This window comes from Eptatretus burgeri, chromosome 5 (assembly GCF_056783735.1).
Source record: "Eptatretus burgeri isolate ZD-2024b chromosome 5, Ebu_testis_v1, whole genome shotgun sequence".
NCBI classification, from domain to species: Eukaryota; Metazoa; Chordata; class Myxini; order Myxiniformes; family Myxinidae; genus Eptatretus; species Eptatretus burgeri.
This window is the reverse complement of record NC_140965.1, coordinates 72,693,976-72,717,629: the sequence shown is the minus strand read 5'-3', so window position 1 is coordinate 72,717,629 and position 23,654 is coordinate 72,693,976. Positions and strand designations below refer to the sequence as shown.

The window sequence follows — 23,654 nt, the reverse complement described above, 5'->3', positions numbered from 1 at the left end:
CAACCCGGACACGAAACGGCCATGTTCGTGTCCCGAAAACACAAACACAAAAACAGCAAGCGCACACACGTGCTCACCCACACACATACAACACCAGATCACATGTAAATAAAAACAAAAACCAGTAGCAGAGCACCCCTTCAATGATGTGATCTGATGGTTGTTTTTGATTTTGCAAAACAAAATTTCAAAAAACAAGCACTCCTCCATTTGACCTCGGGCACCAGCAGGTGACCGGAAATGAGTGGTCTTATCGAAATAAAAACCGGACATATGCCGAGGTCCGGGGTCTATTGGACCTCATGAAGTCGGCTGTGAAGCCGGCGAAATATTGCCCTGAGACTGGGTCTGCTCTCACCTTTTTGGTCAAATTAGCGGAGTCAATCGAGTTTTTACTTTTGGTTGGAAGCGCCTTCTTCTTCTTTAAAAATGTATAATCCCAACCGCCCCAATTTTAAACATACATATATATATATATATATATATATATATATATATATATATATATATATATATATATGTGATATAAAGAATTAATTATATATACATAATATATACATCATATATATATATATATATATATATATATATATATATATATATATATACATATATATAAATATAAAAATATATGTAATCACACAACATGGCCAAAAGTATGCGGACACCCCATCGAATTCGTGGATTTGGCTATCTCAGCCACAGACATTGCTGACAGGCATATAAAATGAAGCACACGGCCATGCAATATCCATTGACAATCATTGGAAGTGGAATGGGCTGTACAGAAGAGCTCAGTGACTTTCAATGTGGCAACGTCATAGGATGCCACCTTTCCAACAAGTCAGTTCGTCAAATTTCTGCCCTGCAAGAGGTGCCAAGATCAACTGTAAGTGCTGTTATTGTGAAGTGGAAATGTCTAGGAGCAACAGCTTAGCCGCAAAGTGGTAGGCCACGCAAGCTCACAGAAAGGCACTGCCGAGTGCTGAAGCGCATAGCGTGGGAAAATAGTCTGTCATCGGTTGCAACACTCACTACCGAGTTCCAAACTGACTCTGGAAGCAACGTCAGCACAAGCAATGTTCGTCGCGAGCTTCATGAAATGGATTTCCATGGCCGAGCAGCCGCACACAAGCCGAAGATCACCATGGGCGATGCCAATCGTCAGATGTAGTGGTGTCAAGCTCACCGCCATTGGACTCTGGAGCAGTGGAAACTCGTTCTCTGGAATGATGAATCAAGCTTCACCATCTAGCCGTCCGACGGATGAATCTGGGTTTTGCGGATGCCAGAACGCTTTCTGCCTGAATGCACAGTGCCAACTGTAAAGTGTGGTGGAGGAGGGATAATAGTCTGCAGCTGTTTTTCATGGTTCGGGCTAGGCCCATAAGTTCCAGTGAAGGGAAATCTTAACGCAACAGTATACAATGACATTCTAGATGATTCTGTGCTTCCAACTTTGTGGAAACAGTTTGGGGAAGGCCCTTTCCTGTTTCAGCATGACAATGCCCCCGTGCACAAAGCGAGGTCCATGCAGAAATGGTTTGTCAAGATCGATGTGGAAGAACTTGACTGGCCTGCACAGAGCCATGACCCCAACCCCATCAAACACCTTTGGAATAAATTGGAATGCCGACTGACTGCGAGCCAGACCTAATTACCCAACATCAGTGCCTGACCTCACTCATGCCCTTGCGGCCGAATGGAAGCAAATCTCCGCAGCCATGTTCCAACATTGAGTGGAAAGCCTTCCCAGAAGAGCGAAGGCTGTTATAGCAGCAAGGTGGGGGGGGGGGGAGGGGGACCAACTCCATGTTAATGCCCATGATTTTGGAATGACATGTCGGTCGAGCAGGTGTTCACATACTTTTGGCGATGTGTGTGTGTGTGTGTGTGTGTGTGTGTGTGTGTGTGTGTGTGTGTGTGTGTGTGTGTTTGTGTGTGTGTGTGTGTGTGTGTGTGTGTGTGTGTGTTTGTGTGTGTTACACACACACACGTGCATGAGAGTTATCCCAAAGACTTTGAAATGGTATGTGTATGCTTCCTTGCTTGAGGTTCAGCATTTAAAAAGTTATGAGCAAATGCTATCCCCATGGGTTGGTATCCATGGGGAGGAGGAAAATCCTCTTTAGGAAATGCCCTGCTGAATGTGGTGAGAGAAAGTGACGCCAATATTTTGATGTCGAAGGGACCCAAAGTTCCCCAAAATTTGAGGGAAATTCTAAAATGACCTCCACTCGTGGCTTACTGACTTCCTCTACTCTCGTGTCGCCAACGCATGGCTCTCAATGAGATTCTCTCATCTCCTCTTCCTGTTAAGGCTGGAGTGCCCCAAGGCAGTGTTTTGGGTCCAGTCCTACTCTTCATCATCATCAACGATCTTTCTGAATCTGGAAAATCCTCTTTATCTCTTTGCTGATGACTCCACATTCTGCTGTAACATTACACATCATTCAGCCAGGTCGGCAGCAGCCTCTTCTGTCTCAGCAAATCCTGATAAAATCACGAGCTGGTGAAACACTTGGAATGTGTATTTCAATCCTGAAAAATCTCACACTCTCACTCTGAAAAGACATACATATTCCATTTCAAGCAAACCCCCCGATCAACTTCCTTAAAAATCCTCTTCAAGACATTCATTCACATAAACTTCTGGGTCTCACTATCAGCCATTATCTTTATTGGATAAACCACATAACTGAGCTTGACTCCAAAGCCAGTTGCTGATTGAGCATCCTCCGTTATACAGTCTTTCCTTGGCACGCCTGAACTGTTATCTACCTCCAAGACCTTCATCCATGGCTTGTTAGAGTATTGTTATGGCCTTTGGGCTGGCACCCCTGCCATACACTTTGCTCAGCTTGACGTCGTGGAAACGAAGGACTTCAAAATCATTAGCATCCAACGCGATAAAGCTGAGTCTATGGGCCAATCACATTCCCATTGCAGACAGATCGGTGGTCTCTCTGTCTTCCACTGCATCCTTCCTGGTCTTGCACCCTCTGACCTCTCTGTGCCCTGCCCTCCCCCACTACCCCCTAAGTTTCTGCAGTGCACAAACGGTCTGTTGGTAACCCTCTTCTCATGAAACTTCCAAAATCCAGAATCACTGCTCACTTCCACTCATTTATTCCTCTTTTTTTCCCATCTGTGGCACCACCTTCCATACTCTCTTCAATTGCATTCTTCCCTCCAGTCTTCAAGAAAGCTCATTCACCACCACCTCAGGTCATACTGTTGTGGTGCCGGGTTCGGTGGTGAGGACGACCGCGAGATGGAGCAGTCGGGCTGTCTCCCACCGAACACCGGAATTAAAAGGTCGTCACCCCGGATAACTCCGGAGTCGACGGGTCGCTTAAAGGACCGTGGTCACCAATATTTCGACAGCGTGAGGGACGGTCCACTTGTCTATTACAATTTACCTAAGTACTCACGCCGTCTAACTACCCGGGAAGGCACACCCTCGGCCCGCTTTATCCGAACCGAGTCGCTGTTACCGACTCGGATCCGGCGTAACCGAGCGGGAGTTACCAAAGCCACGCCAGTCCAAATAACAACTTACGGCACAAATGCCCTCACTATTTCTCAAGCCCACACCGTGCTGGGTCAATGGTAGAAACAACAGGCAATGAACTGGAACATTTAACAGATATTTATTTACAATAATAAGACACCGTGCAGACTTATTCCGAATAAAATGCAATGTACAATGAGCAATCAACACTTATACAATTTCTACTTATAGGACGGCACCACCACAGACACACACACACCAAAAAAAATGGATCCGGATTGTCGTTATTTCAACCCTCGCAGCCAAGGGGATAGACAGGCTGGAGGTCAGAGTTTGGTCGGTACCTGGCCCCGTTCGCATGGCTTGCCGACCTGCCCTTGTGGAGCTCGGGATTCTAGTGGAATGGCTTGGGAAGATCGGACGCTCCAACCACCACAGTGGGACTCGAACCCACACAGACAACCTCGCACCAAGCACCAAGGAACCAAGACGAAGCGGCAGACGCCAGCCAGCACCGAGACGGAAGATGGCCAGCAGACCAGACGAGACGGCACAGACGGATTGCACCGATAAATTATTCAACCCCTCCTGTGAGGTGGGAGGGATCCGTCCTGAGGTAACTCTGCCTCCCATTGGACGGGTGGCGTGTCGGTGGCCCGCCCCCCAAAGAGGCTCTGTAGTTGTTTCTGGCCTTCTGGCTTCCCATTGGCTGGAGCGCCTCGGCTTTGCTCGCTCTTCGGAGCGGAGCCTCAATCTGATGCGATGGAGGATCTGAGGTGCCCACGCCTTCAGCCAAAAACACGTGGATAATGGAGTTGGTGCGCGAAGGTTTGGTTGGGCGGCGGAACGAAGCAGGATGTTGTTGTTGGGGAATATAAAAAAAACTAATGGCAAAATAACTCGCAGCACACACATGAAATTACCGTTAGACACAGGGGATGGATTCTAACTCTACACATATACTTAATGAAATAACTAAACTTTGGGACTGCTGACTGACTGTGTGCAAGAGGCTTCCAAATGCATCACAATACCCCATCCACAACATGATCTTTTCTACCCTCATGAACCTTCTCCAAGCCCACCTCTTTTCGAGTTTCCAGTTTTTCCTTCAACTTTTGTGATTGAGAGCTGTACCCATCTTGTTAACCCATGTGTCCCCCCCCCCTTTTTTCCCCTCTCATTCTTCCCCGCATCCCTTATTTCTCCAATTCTCCCATTATTTTGTCCCTCAGGAGAAAGAGAAAGGGGGGGGCACAACAGAATAGCCCTTCTGCTGGTGTGCCAACCCCTTCTCTTTCTCCTGTTCTTTTCGTTCTGTTACATCCCAATCCACTTTGTGTTCTAGTTCCTCCATGGGCTTAAACACTGCACATAAAAAGCCTTTATATCTCTGCCACATAACAACTTCATGCCCACTATCTGTGGGAATGCAAAAGCCAACTACCAAAGGTAATCCTTGGCATGAGAATGCCTCAGCAGCAAATTACCTGCCCTTGGGTAGATCACCGTCGAGTGATGTAAAAGTAAACTGGCCAAATTTAAAACGAGTGTTAAAGTGAATTATATGGCGACATGATCTCTTTCCCATTTGTAAACTATCTTCAAAAGGGAATCTTGAAACTATTTGGAATATATGATTTAACTCTCAATAAGGAGGCAGAGATAGAACTCAAAAATTATGTTATGCATACCTGATCTATGTAGGGTAAACGGTTGTCTTCAGAAAAACCTCCAAAGTTCTGGTCCATCGTATCAGAGGTGGGGGAGCTGGTGCCATTCTCTTCATGCCCAGTACCTTTGAGCAGAAGCGATTTATTGTCCATTTTGCTTCTGACAGTGTCTGTTAATTCAGGGTCACTTTCATCATCATGCAGTCGGTCTGACTCCTGCAAAAATAATGCAACAAGAGTTTTAAGGAGAAATCGAAGAGAAAATAGGTTCATAAGCTGCTCTTCCATTATCACTTAGGTCGGGGCCATAGGCCGAGTGAGTGAACATTGTGATGATCCCGTGTGTGTTCTGTTTGTCGGCCGAGTAACTGGACAATGAGGGCAACTACATTCGCCAGATTTGGCACAGAGCTTCGTATTGTGAACATGTCGGATGAGTTTAACTTTGAGCTAACAACAAAAAAAGTTAAATTTAGTACAAAAACAACAACAAAAGTTTTTTGACCATTTTCCCATTTGTTTTTTTACAGGGAGTTGGTCAAAATAAAAAATAAAATAAAATTTAGTACAGGACTATATCCACTCACACTGTGGCCATCAGCCAGCATGTGTGTAATGGATAATTGCATCTGTGTGTAAAATATGAAGCTCTGCCAAACTTGGCAATTCTAGCTGCTCATATTGTCGAGTTACTCTGCGAACAAACAGACAAATAACAGATGCGTTGATCACAATACTCACACACAGTCACACACAGAGCAGAGACAGTTAGCACATCAATATCGTCAGCAGGTACAAAAAGTTAAAGAGACTAGTTGAGAGGGAGAAGTGACTTTCACAGGTCAGGCGATCTCTCCAAAGAGCAGTAAAGCCGTGACTTAGGTGCAAAAACAGCTGACACTAATCAGGGATATAAAGTCAGTTTGAGGCCAGATGTAAGTAAGACTGCAGAGAGAAAAAAGTGTGATGGCTTTTAAAAAGATGCCCAAAAATCGACACAAATGTGAATACACAGTATATCCTTACTTAGGTGGTGTATCCCTATCCTCGGGGGGGGGGGGGGGAGGAGGGAACGGCAAATTTATTTTTCACCCATGACCTGCTCCATGAGTAGCATTAGCACATATCCAAAATTTGAGAGAAGTTGGTTGAGCAGTTTTCGATCTTGAAGTGAGAAGCCATTCATCAGAGAGTACACCAGCACTCTCTATGTGGGGATGACGTGGAAAGAAATGTCGGTCCAATCCTCTATATACAAAACTAAAGTTGGAGTATCTTCTCTAAAAAGTCGCTAAGGCTACATATGAGATCCTACCTGGTCTGTTCAGCTGAATGTCTAGGCAGGGATCACTTTTCAGTACTCCAGACCATGGCAAAAGCAAAAAAAAAACAAAATCGGTCAAAACCGGCAAATCTTCTTTTCATTCATCATAAAAATAAATAATAATAATAACAATAATCATCTTCAGATGGCATATTTCCGAGGTGCCTCTCTCAATGACAATGACTCTGATACCATCAGACAGAGTTTTACTTGGTGCAGCATCCTTTATGATCGTAATTTTAATAGCATAAAAGTATTCCATGAAAAGTATGCAAAACTACATTCCTTTGTAATGGAATAGGAAGGAATCAGAGGGATGGGTGGGACGACGACTATCAATCAGCCTGATGGGGGTGGGGCCGCCAAAAATATTTGCCCGAGGGCCAATTAGACCTGTATGGGTGTGGTTAAAGGTGGAATATTATCAAGAAGTCGATGACAGCAACAAGCCACACATATTTATATAAAATACGTACTATTTAGAATGTTAGGTGATCTATAAAGTATGTGCAGTACCATTAAAATATGAGCACATCTATAAAGTTTGTAACATTTGTAAATCAGCAATAGAACATCAATATCGATTTCTAAAAAAAGGTAAAGAAACAAGTAATAAAATCATTTTTTTCAATGCATAAGGATGTCGCGATGTTACTTCAAAAAGTATGTAAACAAGGTAGGGATGGTCACAAGAAATCATCCCTACATGTTTCTTTGAATAATGGTTGTCCCTAGAAAAGACTGTGTGTGTGTGTGTGTGTGTGTGTGTGTGTGTGTGTGTGTGTGTGTGTGTGTGTGTGTGTGTGTGTGTGTGTGTGTGTGTGTGTGTGTGTGTGTGTGTGTGTGTGTGTGTGTGTGTGTGTGTGTGTGTGTGTGTGTGTGTGTGTGTGTGTGTGTGTGTGTGTGTGTGTGTCTGTGAAATAACTTTGTCTTTTCTAGGGACAACCATGATTCAAAGAAACATGTAGGGATAGTTTCACATGATCATTTATTGTGACCATCCCTACGTTGTTTACATACTTTTTGGAGTAAAATCCCCACATCCTTTTGCATTTTTAAAAATGTTTTTATTACTTATAGTAAATTCAAACATTAATACCCAAAACAACAAATTCTAATACTGCATTTGAAACTAAAACTGCAAATCATAATAAGAGAATGAGCAGGCTGGAAGACATTTACTACCTCTATGTACTGTGAACATGTGCCTGGTGTTGGCGCAGTGGTTAGGGCAGCGGCTTGGGATCCAAGAGGTCCTGAGTTCTAGCCCCGTTGAGCCACTGAATTAATACACCAGGGGGTTGACTCAGCCTGTCATCCTTCCGAGGTCGGCGAAATGAGTACCAGTATACTGGGCCGGTGTATACCCCGGTTAAAATAGGTATACCATATCCCTGTGTCGTAAGAGGCGACCAGGGTTGCGTCAGGAAAGGCATCCGGCATAAAACATGTGCCAAATCACTATGCGGATCATAATGGATGATCCGCTGTGGCGACCCCTAACGGGAGCAGCCGAAAGAAGAAGAAGATGTACTGTGAACATGCAGGCAGATTTCAGTTCTCAATTTTTGTTTCGGTACATCAAATCACAAAACAACCATGACTTCTTGGAAGAGAAACATAATGGCACGAGTCAGCAGCTCCCTCGAGTGGATTCTACAAGCGAGCAATATTTGCTCAGTGCAAAATGGAGCAATTTCAATGACACTCTGTGCCCTCCACTCCATAATCTTTTCCTTGTCATGGTGGGATAATTTATGAAAGTCCAGTCAAAAATAAGGTATTTTAATGAATCAGATGAAAAATCTTGTAACGTCATCAAGCAATGATAATGCAAGAAGAGGGATTACAACTTTTCGTTACATTCTGAAATGAAGATGTATACATCACGTTGTCCATCCCAAAGAGGTGTGCATACATCGAGCAAACCAAAAAGTTTTCATCATATTGTTGGAAATCTTTTGAAAAGCTGAAACTTTCTGTTTTTTAAACTGCCCAAATAAAATTCTTCATATGAAAATATTTTCTTTAAAAATAAGAAATGTTTTCTTGAAACAAGAAAACCATGAGGAAATTGTTCTCGGCACAAGAAAATTTCTCATGGTTTACTTGTTTCATGAAAACTTTCATTAAAAAAAAAATATTTTCTAAGAAAATTATTTTTGGCAATTGTTGAAGTCAAAAATAACTTTGTATATATATATATATATATATATATATATATATATATATATATATATATATATATATATATATATATATCGAATATATAAAACTCATTCTAACCATTCACTGACTGACTGACTAATATTAATATTTGGGACCTTCCAGGTGACGTAGACTGTTGAAATTTTGCGTGTCAACGGACATCGAAGCCGATACACCAGGGGAAAAAAATCAAAGAACCGTTGGAAAGCATCCGTAAATGAAAATATAAATAAATGAAAATTAATAAATTTTAAAAATTGATGAGAAAATAAATGCAGGTGAGCGACCCGGGACATTGGGAAGCACGGTAATTTTGTGTGCCAACCGACATTAAAGCCAATACACCAGGAAAAATCACAGAACCGTCAGAAAGCATCCGTAAATGAAAATATAAATGCAAAAAATAAATGCATGCGAGCGACCCAAAACAATAGGAAGCACGATTTGTTATTGCTTACAATGTGTAAGCATACCCTGTTAGTATGTATGTATATGTATATGTATCTGCTGTTAATGTTTTGTGTTGTAAATACAAGACTCACTAAAAATGTGGTCCTGGAAGTAACCTGAAATGCACATCAGCATCATGAGCAGCCCTAATCAATCCACTGACAGATGAAGGCCTCCCAAAAACTCCTTCACAAAATGTGTCCTTGGCAAACATCATTTCGCTTGCTGTGTCTTGGACAGTCATATTGCTCATACACATAAAGGACCTCTCCGATATGTTGGAAAACCATCTCTTCTTTTTGGCAGTGACTCCATATTATGCCAAACAGCACCTTATTCCACGGACAGACAGCCAGCAGTTGTGTCACTCTCTGTGACATGAAATCAAATAAATGGTCTGAAAAATGGAATATGTATTTCAACCAAGCAAAATCTAACCATCTCGCTCTGCAGCTCTGAAATGATTGTTAAATGGATCCACCTATTTCCACAATGGATGAGATCAACAGGATGTTGATTATGGTATGCTGGCTGCCATGGGAAGCAAGAAGAAGCTGAAGCTTTGGGTATTAACCCTTGATCGGAGAAACCTTTTCGGGAATTAACCCTTCGGCGGCACAACCATCTGCTCTGATGAAGAACTCACGCCCAAAACATCAGCTTCTCCTTGCTTCCCATAGACGGTTAGCTTAGCTTGATCAACTTCCTGGTGATTTCATCCATCGTTCTACCTGTCCACCAACACAGATCGACAGTAGCCTTCATGAGCAAAAGTAGTTCTTCATAATCGATTTCCACAATCAATCACGAGAAAAGTTCAATCTCCTCATCAGCTGGGATCTTTCCTTGGCTGAACACAATCGAGCTGGTCTTCAAAGCCAGCAGCAGACGGTGGATCCTCTATCATTCAAGGCCGTTTATTGAAAAATCAACAAGTCACATCCCTGAAGGCCTTTGTCTGTGGCTCGATGAAGTACTACTTTCCACATGGGCTGATGTCAATGCATCTCTCATGCATTCTGTTGAACCTCAAGCTCTCAACATTATTAAAAAACTCCTGTGATGAGGCAGAAGCACAATGCCTGTTCCACTCAAGTAATTGACAGGTTGGTTACCTCGGTTTGTTAACCGCCTCTACAAGGGTCTTGCTCCGCCTGCTCTCTCAGCTGACCAACATTGCCCAGTAAATCTTCCAAGATGTGTGTGTGTGGGGGGAGTGGTGGGAGGGGGGGCAGCTGGGGGAGCCTTGGGGGTCTACAACATGGCCTCAATCTTCACACACAACTTTCACAGATGCTTCCAGACTCAGTCAGCCTCCTGGTCCACCAGGCTTTCTTTCAGGAATTGCCAACAATCTTCATGGCCTGAAGCTAAGTTTGCATTTTAAGATAAGTAACCATCATTTTTGGGGGGAGGCATCAAATAATTGTCAGAGGTGACAAAACATGACTTCAGCAATCTTGATGCAAGATGTGAACTCGTAATTTGCACATGACAATGCTAATATAAAGACATAAACAATGGATATTGATCAGTATTAAATTAATCTCCTTCAGCTGTGTTGCAACTCCTGATTGCTTTCCTCCCATCACAGATACTTTGTTTGATGTTAGACTTGTGAAGCATGACACATTCAGGTCATCATCTCTGAGCTCTTTTAGTATCTGGGCAGAAATAACTTCTGCATTGGCAGGTTGAAAGTCTCACAATTTTCTGACAAAAGAAAGTGGGTCTGAACTTGCTCTGATTGCTGACAGAACTGAATGAAACTGACAAGGTTCTCCGTCACCGATATGACTCTTATTTCACCACTAAGGATACCATAATCCAAAGGAATTTTCACTTTTTTCAGTACTTCCAGCTTCATGGTTTCTCCCAACCTTGGAAATATTTCCACCTGAGATTCAACAGACTTGTGTTGGAAATGCCTCAACGAGTCCGCATCATAAATTCTCTGAATAAAGTTCAACAGAGGGATAAACTTCTTGTTTATCGGTTTTGCTTTCGTCCCTGTCTGGCTGTTTGTCTGTGAGCAGGATATCTCGAAAAGTTATGATCGGATTCGGACGCAACTTAGTGGACAGGTTGGGAGTGTAACAAGGACGAATTGATTCGATTTTGGTGAAGATCTGGATCCGAATCCAGACACAAGAGTTTTTTTTTTTAATATATTCAAGTGATTCTTCACCATTGAGAGATGGGGCCAAAAAGGATACGTACTACAATATTTCAAAAAGTTGTGGACAGATTATAATAAAATTTGGTAGACGAGTTGGGTATGTGACACGAACAAGCCGATTCGATTTTGGTTCGGGTCCGCATCCAGATCCGACCTATCAGTGGGATACAAAACGCTAACTGTTCAGCCTGGTGAAGGTATGCGCTGTCCCGAGAGCTGCAGGCAGACAGAGTAAACAAATTAACTCACTCCTCTCTGGGCATGTGCAATCAGGATGAATTCAGAGACAAAGTGCTGCACTGCGAAACGACAGGTTTGCTTTCTGATTCATTTTCAAAATACAACATTCAATTTAAATAAGTTTTTCTTTGATCATAAACTGACCTTTCCAGACAGACAGACGGATGGATGGATGGACATAAACTAATTGCTTAACCTCACATTTCGCTTGATGTGCGCAAGGCAAGCAGTACCTTCATTTTCCTTACCACTGAATCCAGCTGTTATTCAAATACAGAAACTGCCATTCCAACGGCTTTCCAACATGCTCTACTGCACCCACTAGCAACCACTGAAAAAGTTTTAATTCTTATTTTATTTGAATGCTTTATCAACAATGTTTTGACCATTGTTCCGATGTTTATCAAACTTGATTTCATGTTATTTTGTGGCCTTTGAGAACACTTGTTTTAACCTCCTAACGTGTGTGAGCAGATGTCTAACTTGCCGTTTCAATCCATCGGTGAGTTGTGTATCTGTGCGGTGGCTCTTAATTGTCCTGATAATTACCTCCACCACCGAAGGTGAAGGAGGTTATGTTTTCACCCCTTTATGTTTATTTGTCTGTTTGTCTGTGTGCAGGATATCTCAAAAAGTGGTGGACGGATCTGGAAAAAATTTTGTGGACAGATTAGATGTGTGACAAGGACGAACTGGTTAGATTTTGGTGAAGATCCAGATCCGATGACTAGAATTTTAAAAGTGATTCTTCACCATTGCGAGATCGAGCCAAAAACAATATAGAGCACGATATCTCAAAAGGTTGTGTAAGGAGTCCGACGAAACTTGGTGGACATGTGTGTGTGACAAGGAAGAATTGATTTAATTTTGGTGAAGATCAAAAATGTATTGCACCCGACATGTTCTCGTGGATCACGCGTTACGTGTCGGAGGTATGCGCTCTCCCGAGTGCCCTTCTAGTTTTCACCCGAAACTGTACAACACAGTAACGTTTTGAGAACATATCTGTGCGAGAAAGGCATTTAAGTATTCATGCAATGTGGAATGAAAAAGTATTGATATTTTGTTGAGCAAATTGGTGAAATTATCAAAATCTATTTCAGAAAACAAGGCCCCTCTTCTCGTCAGTTGGGATGATGCCCGTACTCCAGGCAGAGCACAGAACTGCATGCAATGACATGAGTACAAGATTTCCACCAGTCTTGAGAAGTTCAGCATGGGTGCTACAGATCCTAGGTGCTTTACCCCCCTTTAAACTGGTTTCCCACAGCCTGTGTTTCCACAAACGAACATGGATCACAGTTGATTACAGGGTCAGTAATAAGGACAGTTACACCTCTGACATCCAACTCAACAGCTGGTGGATCATCCTGGCACAGCCGCTCAAAGTAACCGGCCCAAAGGGCCTTCATTTCGGACTCCTCTGTCAAGAGCCTACCACTTTGCTCTAACTACAGCACACCGAGGGATGGGCTTGAAGGAACGCAATGCACAAGTTCCTCTGGAAGCAGGATGATAATCACTTGACCACAGGTGATGCTCTACCCCCTCAATAGATTCCTCGCACATGGGCCTCCTTGTCCACCCTCTGCGCACGTACAGTTTTACGCCACAACTCCCTGAACAGCTCAGCTCTGCCATTAAGCCTGGCCCTGCAACTCTTGTCAATGATGTCCAGTGTCCCTTGGAAGACAAAGTTCTTCTTCGCCTGATGGTGGGTTCCAAGATGTCCACCGGCAACATCAGGATGGTGGTCTTGAAGACACTCCACAGCTCTTCGGGATTCCCCAAAACACCCAGATCCCTCAAATCCCCAATGAGCTTGTTCACAAACTCCTCAGCTACCCTCTCATCCTTGAGCTTGCCAACATCCAGCCTAGGCTGGGATGGTACCATTCTCCCAGATTTAAGCTGCAACGTCAGAGTTGCTACAACAAGCCTGTGGTCAGTAGTGAGGAAATGAGCACTCTGTTAGACCCTGAAGTTCTGGATCATCCTCCAGCGACCATCAAGGAGGACATGGTCAATCTCATTTGCCACACCGCCAGTTTTGGAAGACCAAGTCCAGCGATGAGCCAGTGGGTGCTGAAATCATGAACCAGCCACCCTCAGTTCATGACTTTTTGTAAAGTCAAGGAACTTCGTGCTATTCTGGTTCACAGTTCCAGACCCATGGGGACCCAAACATGTCTCATAACCATCCATATCAGTGCCAGTAATTGCATTGAAATCCCCCAAGACTCAAAGAATATCTCGCCAAGGGCACCAATGAACCACAGACTTGAGCGTGGCATAGAATGCATACTTCACGGTGAGATCACTTGCCTCAGTCGAAGCACATATAGAGACCAGGGACATGACACCCAAGGAGTGACGAATCACTAGTCTCATAATACACTCGTTGACCGGTGTTACCTCAATTATCATTGGAGTCAGCTTATTGAACACAGTTCCAGCAACTCCTTGGGCATGGCTAACCATCAGAGCGACCAGAACAGTTGTAAGCGTGACCACGAACCATAACCTCGCCACTAACCAGTCTCCGAACCTCAGAGAGTGCTGCAATACTGATGTTCAAACGCTGGAGCTCAGATGACAGCAGAGACAGGTGATCATCCTCTCTTAGGGATAGGACATTCCAGGCACCCACCCAAAGGGACCACCCGGGTAACAAAACCCACAGGAACTTCTTGAATCATACTGCTACAAAACCCGAAAACACCAACTCCCCTCGGGCAGCGATCATGCCCATGCAAGATCATGGTAACGAGTATTTTACTTCTAGTATTTACAGGTTAACCAGTACATCCATTTTCCTTCATGTCTTGGGTCACGTGAGCGAGAGCGAAGCTCTGATGGCCAACTTTCTTTTCTGGATGTTTTCAGGTGTGGACATTTACAGACAGTTTTGTGATTTTCCCTGAAATCATGGCTCCAGGTTACATAAACTTGTTAAATTTCAACTTTCTAGCCCTCTGATAAAGTAGTAACCATAAATTATTTGAGTGGGTCAGTCAGTCAGTCAGTCAGTCAATGGGTCAGTTATTGGTTAGAAAGAGTTTTATAAATATATCTGGTAAACATATAGTTTCTCACACGTATTTTGTTTCAGGAATTACAATTATGGATGGCAACACATACTAAGAGCGTGGCTCCGGCAGAAAACTTTAGTCGAGAAGGTATCTGAACTGTTATTAAATTATTGGCAAGGAAAGAAACCATCCACAGTGTAACAGTAAACCGTATGGCTTTGTGGGATCACCTGAGACCAGCGGTGTGGTTAAAGCATCCAGCTCTCTAAACAATGCAATCCTCAATTACAATGCTCGACTCGGGCTGTGACTCGGTATCAAAAAATCAGTTCAGATCCAGCTCAGTAATTTTGGCAAAAAAAAAATTGCCGGGTCCTGGATAAGTTTGCATTGCATCAAACTCATGTAAATGGACAGCATGGGGGACGCATGGCCTCAATCTAAGCTGCATTGACAGGTAGAGCTGGCCACAGCACTGCCTGCATTACAATAAAACAATGTCTGACGCAGGAAATGACAGTGATCAATTTGTTACTTGATAGTGCAAAGTTTATTTCCATTCCTTTCGTCCTATAGACTTCCTATAAGATAAGTCCCTAAACTTCCGAAAGAGATGGCACTGGAAACCCCATGGGTTTACGACAACACAAATCTTCAAACAAAATCGACTAAGATACAAACTTTAAAACCTATAAAGGACCTACCTGTTGCCCGAGGAAGACTTGCCATCCAATAACACTCTCAAAACCTTTGGAGCACAAAACCATCGCTAAGCTACAAAAATGACCGACCCCAAGCAGCCAATTTGTGATTTATTTATTTTTACAGACAGCCTAACTCATAATTTGTTTAAGCTCACGACTTGGTTTAAACACTAATCTACTGCATTGTAGAGTGGGAAGTTCCATGAACGTGAAATTTTCATAACTTGAAAGAATTCCATGAAAAGTCGACATAACTGCATAACTACGCAAAGGAATATGAAGGGGAAAATGCCTATCAATCAGCCTGGTGAGGGTGGGGCAACACAATTACCCGAGGGCCAATCACAACTACATGGGTGTGATTAACGGCAGAATATTACATCGGGTCTGACAGTTGTGACAACAGAAAATCACTTTTAAAGACAGGTGTGGTTAACGGTGGAATATTACTTAAGGTGTGGTTAATGGTGGAATATTACTTAAGGTGCGGTTAACGGTGGAATATGACTTAAGGTGTGGTTAACGGTGGATTATTACTTAAGGTGTGGTTAACGGTGGAATAATATTTAAAGTGTGGTTAACGGTGGAATATTACTTAAGGTGTGGTTAACGGTGGAATATTACTTAAGGTGTGGTTAACGGTGGAATATTACTTAAGGTGTGGTTAACGGTGGAATATTACTTAAGGTGTGGTTAACGGTGGAATATTACTTAAGGTGTGGTTAATGGTGGAATATTACTTAAGGTGTGGTTAACGATGGAATATTACTTAAGGTGTGGTTAACGGTGGAATATTACTTAAGTTGTGGTTAACGGTGGAATATTACTTAAGGTGTGGTTAACGGTGGAATATTATTTAAAGTGTGGTTAACGGTGGAATATTACTTAAGGTGTGGTTAACGGTGGAATATTACTTAAGGTGTGGTTAACGGTGGAATATTACTTAAGGTGTGGTTAACGGTGGAATATTACTTAAGGTGTGGTTAACGGTGGAATATTACTTAAGGTGTGGTTAATGGTGGAATATTACTTAAGGTGTGGTTAACGATGGAATATTACTTAAGGTGTGGTTAACGGTGGAATATTACTTAAGTTGTGGTTAACGGTGGAATATTACTTAAGGTGTGGTTAACGGTGGAATATTATTTAAAGTGTGGTTAACGGTGGAATATTACTTAAGGTGTGGTTAACGGTGGAATATTACTTAAGGTGTGGTTAACGGTGGAATATTACTCAAGGTGTGGTTAACGGTGGAATATTACTTAAGGTGTGGTTAATGGTGGAATATTACTTAAGGTGCGGTTAACGGTGGAATATTACTTAAGGTGTGGTTAACGGTGGAATATTACTTAAGGTGTGGTTAATGGTGGAAAATGGTGGTGCCTACAAATGACACAACAGCTCTTTTGATTTGGCTTTCCAATCACCACAATCACTTGTTGATTTGTGTGTGTGTTTTTTTTCTTATATTTCACTCGTTAAATTCATTCATACATGGAAACAATCAACAGGCACTATCATTGTAAATGGATGCAGGGATGGACAAGAACAACCATTATTCAAAGAAAGATGTCGAGATGCTTTCACATGATAATTTATCGTGACCATCCCTAACTTGGTTGCATACTTTTTGCCATACCATCCTGACATCATTTTGCATTTTTACCTCCGTCACCCAAGGTGAAAGGAGGTTATGTTTTCACCCCGTCTGTGTGTTTGTTTGTTTGTTTGTGATTTGGCGAAAAAATTTCTTTACCAAGTATGTTGGTCAGTCGCGTTTATCTGTCTGTTGGTCTGTCTGTCTGTCCGTCTGTCTATTTGTCACACGGTTTTGGCCACAGTTTTCAAACAATCCTTCTGAAAAAAATTTGTGTATGTACTTGACTGACCAAGGACGGCAACGCTTAATTTTGGTGAAGATCCGAATCCGGATCCAGACCTGAGAATTTTTTCAGTGATTATTCACCATTGAGAGATATGGCCAAAAATGATATTGTTACGTTTGAGGGGGGGGTATGCATTCAAAGGGTAATTCGGATGTTTAATTAGGTATGCCATGCTGTTCGAGTTTACCAGGATCTCGATGTAATAAGTAGCAATTCAGTGGTGATAAGTTGTCTAGTAAATGTTCATTTCTTCAAGGGGGGAAATGATAATTGTCACGTAATTAGATAGGGACACGGGATAGGGTAAGTGTGTCTGCGTAAACCCCTTTTTGGTATTCTCTGGAGACTGGCCGTGACGTCACAGGACAGTGCAGCGGATGGCTCCGCCCCGTGATCACGATTGGCAGAAGGCGACGGCAGTGGGCCAATAAACAGCTCGATTGGAAGTGACGAGGACCAAGGATAAAAAGGTTCTGTTCGGGGTCGAAAAGGAAGAGGAAGAAGATTACAACCAAAAGATCGTGGTTTTTTTTGGTGGGGAGGCTGTTGCGCGGGGAGCATCCTTGTTGTTGTGCTGATTCGATCGTGTTCTTGATCGTGTCTTGGAGCCTTGCTGAGCCTCGTGCCTCACCTTGGTTGGATCTGGGGTTCTGCTGACTCGGAGTACGGGGTCGAACGGCGGGCGGACCTGCCTCACTCTCCTGCCCGCAACTTGGCGCCAGAACTGGTTCCCTGGCGGCTGTGAGCGGACTTGGGCCAAGACCAGGAGGTCGACAGCACCACGGTTTCTCCTGCCCCCCTGACGAGAGCAAGGCCAGCTCGTCCGACGCCGATCCAGGGACAGTTGCGTCCACACCACGGTCCAGCCTGACCACCAGAAATAGCTACGGTGTGTGTGTGTGTGTGTGTGTGTGTGTGTGTGTGTGTGTGTGTGTGTGTGTGTGTGTGTGTGTGTGTGTGTGTGTGTGTGTGTGTGTGTGCTTGGCGCCTTAGAGGGATTGAGAACTGTCTATTCATTGGAATTGTCTGTGTTTTTCCCCACGCCCGATCCCACACCATCCCGTCGAATCGCCCCGGATCCCTCTTCTTGCCGAGTCTTGTTATTTCTGGTAATAATAAAAACAAATAAACATCATCAACTCAGTGAAAAGCGACTCGTGCCACCTTCCTCGTCCCGTTTGCGGTAGAGCGATTAGGACCGCCATGTTTGGGTTATAAACAAATAAACCGTCTCCATCGTTTCGGCTCATTCTACGTTGGCGGGACTGTTCAAGTCCCGTGGACGTCACGTTGGTGTCAGGGTGTTGGATGTTCGAACCCCTCTAAATTATATTTGGTATCGGGAGAATATACCAAGATTAAAATCTCGCCACGAATTGGAATATAAAATTACTACAGAAAAGCGCGCGAGCGCGGGAAAATTTTGGTGGGAGTTTTCAAATTAAATTTAATTGGCGGCAAACGGGACTTCTGCACCATGGCGGATGTGCAGATGTTTGAGGAGGAAGGCCACGTGTCTGGCAGCGAGTCGGGGGAAGAAGGGAGAGACGGGGGTAGGGTTGGAACCTCCCCCATTCCAAGCGTGGACCGTGCTTCATCGCCCGTAACGGGGCCGGCAGCACCGGAAACCGGCGCGATGTCGATCTGGACAATGTTGGAACGTTTAATGAGTGCAATGACGGCACAGGGGGCAAAAATGACAGATCAATTGGGGGTAATGGGGGAACAGTTGGGTGCACGGATTGATTTAATGAGGGATGAATTGGGGGAAAAGATGGAGAAAATGAAAACTGAGATGCAGGAGTGTGTGGATGTTCAATTGGGGGAAATACAAAGTAAATTCGAGGATAGATTGGAGGAAACAAAGGTAGAAATTACATTGGAGGGGGAAAATATGCGGAAGAAATTGGTGGATAAAATTGATGCAACGAACATTCGGGTTGATAAGGTGGAGGAAAGCCTGAAACATCATCGTGTCTGTGTGGATGCTCGTATGCAGCTGCAAGTTGAAGAATGGGGAGAGCTGAGGAAGCAAGGGATAAATTTGGCGGAGGAGGTAAAAGGATTGGAGGCTCGTTTGGACGAACAAGATAAAATTATGAGCCAAGATGAAGTCTTGGATAAAGGCCTGGTAGAGCCGTCTTTTGTAAGTAGAGTGTCCGGGTTGGTTGAGGAGCAGCTACAAACTCGCGACGGAGCCTTGGAGGAGGTTGTGCGGGCCCAGAGGATCCTGCGGGAAGAGGTGAATCGGTCCATTCAACGTTTGGAACAGGAGGCAAAATTGACCCATGAGACCCTCACCACAAAACATCTTTGGCCACAGTGGACTCTGAAATTGGATACGCAGCCACAAGGGTGTTTGATCCCTGGGCTGGATTCGGACAAGGGAGAAACTGAGAAGTGGGCCACCGTAAAAGTGATCCCCCTGGTAAATTTCGACGGGTCAGGGAGCCTTGAAGCTTTTCTGACGCAATTTGAGTGTATTTCCCGACTAAACGGGTGGAATGATCGGGAACGTACAGGGAATTTGGTGGCAACGTTGCGGGGACCAGCCGCAGATGTGTTAAACGTGATCGCGGAGGGGATGTTGACCAGCTCCCACATTTGCGAGGCGTTGAGCCGTCGGTTTGGGTTCGCGGCAAACTGTGATCTGGTGCGGGCCCAGCTCCAGCACCGCAGATTAAAGCCGGGTGAGACAGTGCAGGAGCTGACACAGGACATTTACCAATCAGTCAGGATCGCGTATCGGGACCTTACAGTGGAGGCATGGGACAGACTGGCATTAGAGAAATTTTTAGCTGCTCTTCCGGACCCTGAGGTCCGAGCGCTAGTGGAGCTACAGGATCCACCCACCGTTCACCGAGCGGCTGAGTGCGCAGCCAGGCTGGCCTCGTTGAGGCGGCCGGGTCGGGTGCCCGAGAGGCCATCGGTGACGATCCGACAGGCAGAGATCCAGGATCAGGGAGGGGGGCTGGGAGAAATTGGCATTACCCAAATGTTTCAGGAAATTTGCCAGAAACTGTCAAGTTTAATAAAGGGTAATTCGGCAGTAGGTGCGCCAAACCGGCGGGGTCCAGCCCAGCCAATAGAGCAATTTGATTATGGCCGAGGGGGTCCGGAACCGGAAGAGACATTTCACCGATACTCACGGGGGCCTTTTATGGGGAGTTGTTTCCAGTGCGGGCGAAGAGGACACATGCAACGATATTGCCGGTACCCGGCGATGGAGGGACCCTCCAATAGACTTTTAGACTCGGAGAGGGTGAATCCTCCTGCTGAACCGCCAGGTCTATCCGAGATGCCCTTTCATAGGTCGGGTCCGGAGATCACTGTCGGGGGTCGGGGAGACTAGATTGGGCTGAGCATATACGGCCATGCTCGGCTGCTGAGATTGTGGCGAAGCGCCCTCCTTTGGTGGAAAAAAATGAATTGTGGGAAAATTGGCATGGGTTTGTAAGTTCTGCTGGGTTTTAGAGTGACAATCGGGACAGTGGGTAATTGGAAACAAAGCGGGCACGAGTGGCTGTCCAATGGCTGGTGCGTGGATCGGGTGAGAAGTGCTGTGTGAGTTGTTTTAAGTGAAGAAGTGAAATGTATGGTGCACACATTGTTTTTTTTTATTGGGCATGGTGTGGTAACAGGGAAGGTCATGGTCGAGTCTCGCTATTGGCTCCATCAAGGCACGTGACGAAATATCGGAAGTTTTTGTTGTTATTGCCTTTAGGACGCGGCTCTTGGACACATTTGTTCTTGTTTGATGTTGTCATAGGTGCCTTTGCTGTGACGTCATAATTGCATTTGTGGAACACTACATCTGATCAGTATGAACATTTTTGAGGGTCATGTTGGGATAAAATGGACCACTGAAAAAAAATTGATGACGTCGTCGGTCATGTGATTCAGCAGTGACATTGTTTTTTTTTTTAACTTTGAAAAACCTTCCTCTCTGAAGTGGCTAAACAGATCGAGGTAAACCTTTACACGTTTGACCGCCTATCGATGAGTAACAAAAGGTTCACACATTTACGTCATCGGTCACATGGTTTGGCAGCCATATTGGAGTTACCCTAAAACCTATGAAAATCTTCTCCAGAACGGTTGGACAGATCGAGGGGAAACTTCACACAAATGTTCCCCAAGCCTTGGGTGCATAAGTTTGTTAAGGAGTAATTGATTGGTCACATGGTTTGGCAGCCATATTGGATTCAAGAAAAATATTAAATAATGTTTTCTCTGGAACCACTTAATCAATCGACATGAAACTTCACAATTATGATTTAGTAATGATGGGGAATACGTTTTAAATTTCAACTTGATCGGAAACATGGTCTGGCAGCCAGAATTACTTGTTTTTTGGATCTGGGTTCTTTTTGATTTTTTTTTTTGAATAAGGCTCACTTGTCTTTGCCTGGTTGAGATTAAGGGTAGTGGAGTAGCAGCTGAAATGTGAATCCTTTCCTGGTTCCTCCTGTTGACTTCATCTTTGATTTTTGCTTGTTTGGGTTCCTTCTGATGACTCCAATGCAGGACTGTTCCTCTTTGGTCTTCCATTTGATTTGAATTGAATATATTTTCACCCCACTCTGAATTCAATTGAATGATAATAAATGCCATGGGTCAGGGTCAGGTGTCTGATAAAAGCAGGGTTGCATCAAAGCGGGACATCTTGGTACCCGGTCATCACTGCCAGCAGTTATAAAGTGGCAGTTCTAGTTATGTCTTTTATTAATCACGTAATGCACCAGTACACAAACACCGCACATAATACACTACACAAAACGACACAAACACCACACAAAACAAGTCCTGGCAAGGGTCTGCAATCTCTGATTGCTCTTCTTGTTTTTAAAAGTTTTTCTTATTTGTATATAAAAAGAGCCCAGTTTTTCTGTCACACTTCCTTCGAAATGGTTTCTGCTGTCCTAGAATAATAAAAATGGTACCGATGGAAAGGTAATTATTGATTTTATTGGTTGCAAAGTTGATAATTGATTTAAATGGAACAAAAATTTGTTCGTTCAATCAAAAACTTTTTTTTTAAACCCCTTTTCTGAGAATGGTTTCTTCACACGGTGATTTGAATGGAAACATTTATTATTCTACCAAAGCTGGAACCCTTTCAGACAGAGAAGGGGCACACACAATCACGTGTACAGACCTCGCCAATTTACATCGTGGACGTGTTCCTAAAAACTGCAACGTTATACGAAATTATGTTATTCGGATACGATTTTCCCAAACACATGGTGTTATAATGGGGGGATGCGTTGCCAGGGAAAATTTTTTTGGTCACCCTAACTCTACTTAATCTTCACTTAAGCATACTTAAGTACACACTAAAATACACTTCACCACAGAATGAAATGTGAGATTTGGAGAAAAAGTGACGCGGCATCCATCCAATTCGCCTCCTTACCATGTTGTTAGTTCTCCACTTGCGGAACAATGCGACGTTGTCGCTTCAACGCTGGAATACAGTGCGCTACTTTATTTACAAATTCCACAAGGCGCACTACAGCACTGAACTTCAAAATATCGAACAACGTTATTTCCGACTCAACGCGACTGAAATTGACTATTGTCCGAGAATGTGTTCACGATGTTCTATTGAATCGACGTGAACAGACTTGTCGTAAATCGGTGACTTACCGTCATAATAATTCTCGGAGCGATACAAAAGTATATTAAAGTACACGGAAGGAAGGTAACAACAACAACAAAAACAACCACAGCCGATCGGAGTTAACCCATAAGTAGCTGCACCGCAAGACCCCGGGTTCATGGATAACTCAGAGCTCAACGGGTAACAGTTACAGTGCTCGATTACAGCAACATTTTGCTTTGAAACTCACAAAGATAAATAAAATGATCATTCTATAGTGCATCCCATCCATATACTCATGCACATTTCTACCGACTTCATTTCATGTGACAGGAAAATATAGTAATATTTCGCACTACCCCAACCACCCCCACCCCACCGGCAAGAATGGGGAGACAAGTTTTACTTTTCACCTGTATATGGAGAACAGTGCAAGTGGTTTAACGACTGACCTATGGCATAGAGGGAATACCTTAACACCTCTTTTCGATTCCAGAGGGAAAGGGTGTTACTATTACTAAAAGGAAACACATCCATCCATCTGTCACATGAATAAGAAGGAGGACCTCGAGCAGGGAGTGGGTATCGACACGATATTTCGCTCCCAATGGGAGCGGGTATTACTTACGATGATAGTTTATCAATAGTACTGTGCCTATTATGTGGGTGAGGTGCCAGAACATTTGGGATGATGTTTTTACACACAAAAAAAAAATTTTCCTCACTGACCGCACTTATTGATGAGAGCCTAATTGAGCTGAAGAATCTTTGGGTGATAAATTTAGAGTGTTTCTGAGAATTCTTCTCTATCCTTTATTACAGTGGAGATATCTCAATGAGCC

The 23,654-nt window shown here is 43.7% G+C and overlaps 1 protein-coding gene across 8 annotated transcripts in view; it reads right to left on the bottom strand.

Moving 5' to 3' along the window:
- The window catches only part of LOC147026687 (histone-lysine N-methyltransferase EHMT2-like), a 189,557-nt gene that overhangs the window by 101,179 nt on the left and 64,724 nt on the right, over nt 1-23,654 (bottom strand). For all 8 annotated transcript variants that reach the window (XM_085882392.1, XM_085882393.1, XM_085882394.1 and 5 more), the window contains one exon: nt 5,209-5,403. In XM_085882392.1, the coding sequence (XP_085738518.1) occupies nt 5,209-5,403 (195 nt within the window). The remainder of the gene's footprint in view (nt 1-5,208; nt 5,404-23,654) is intronic.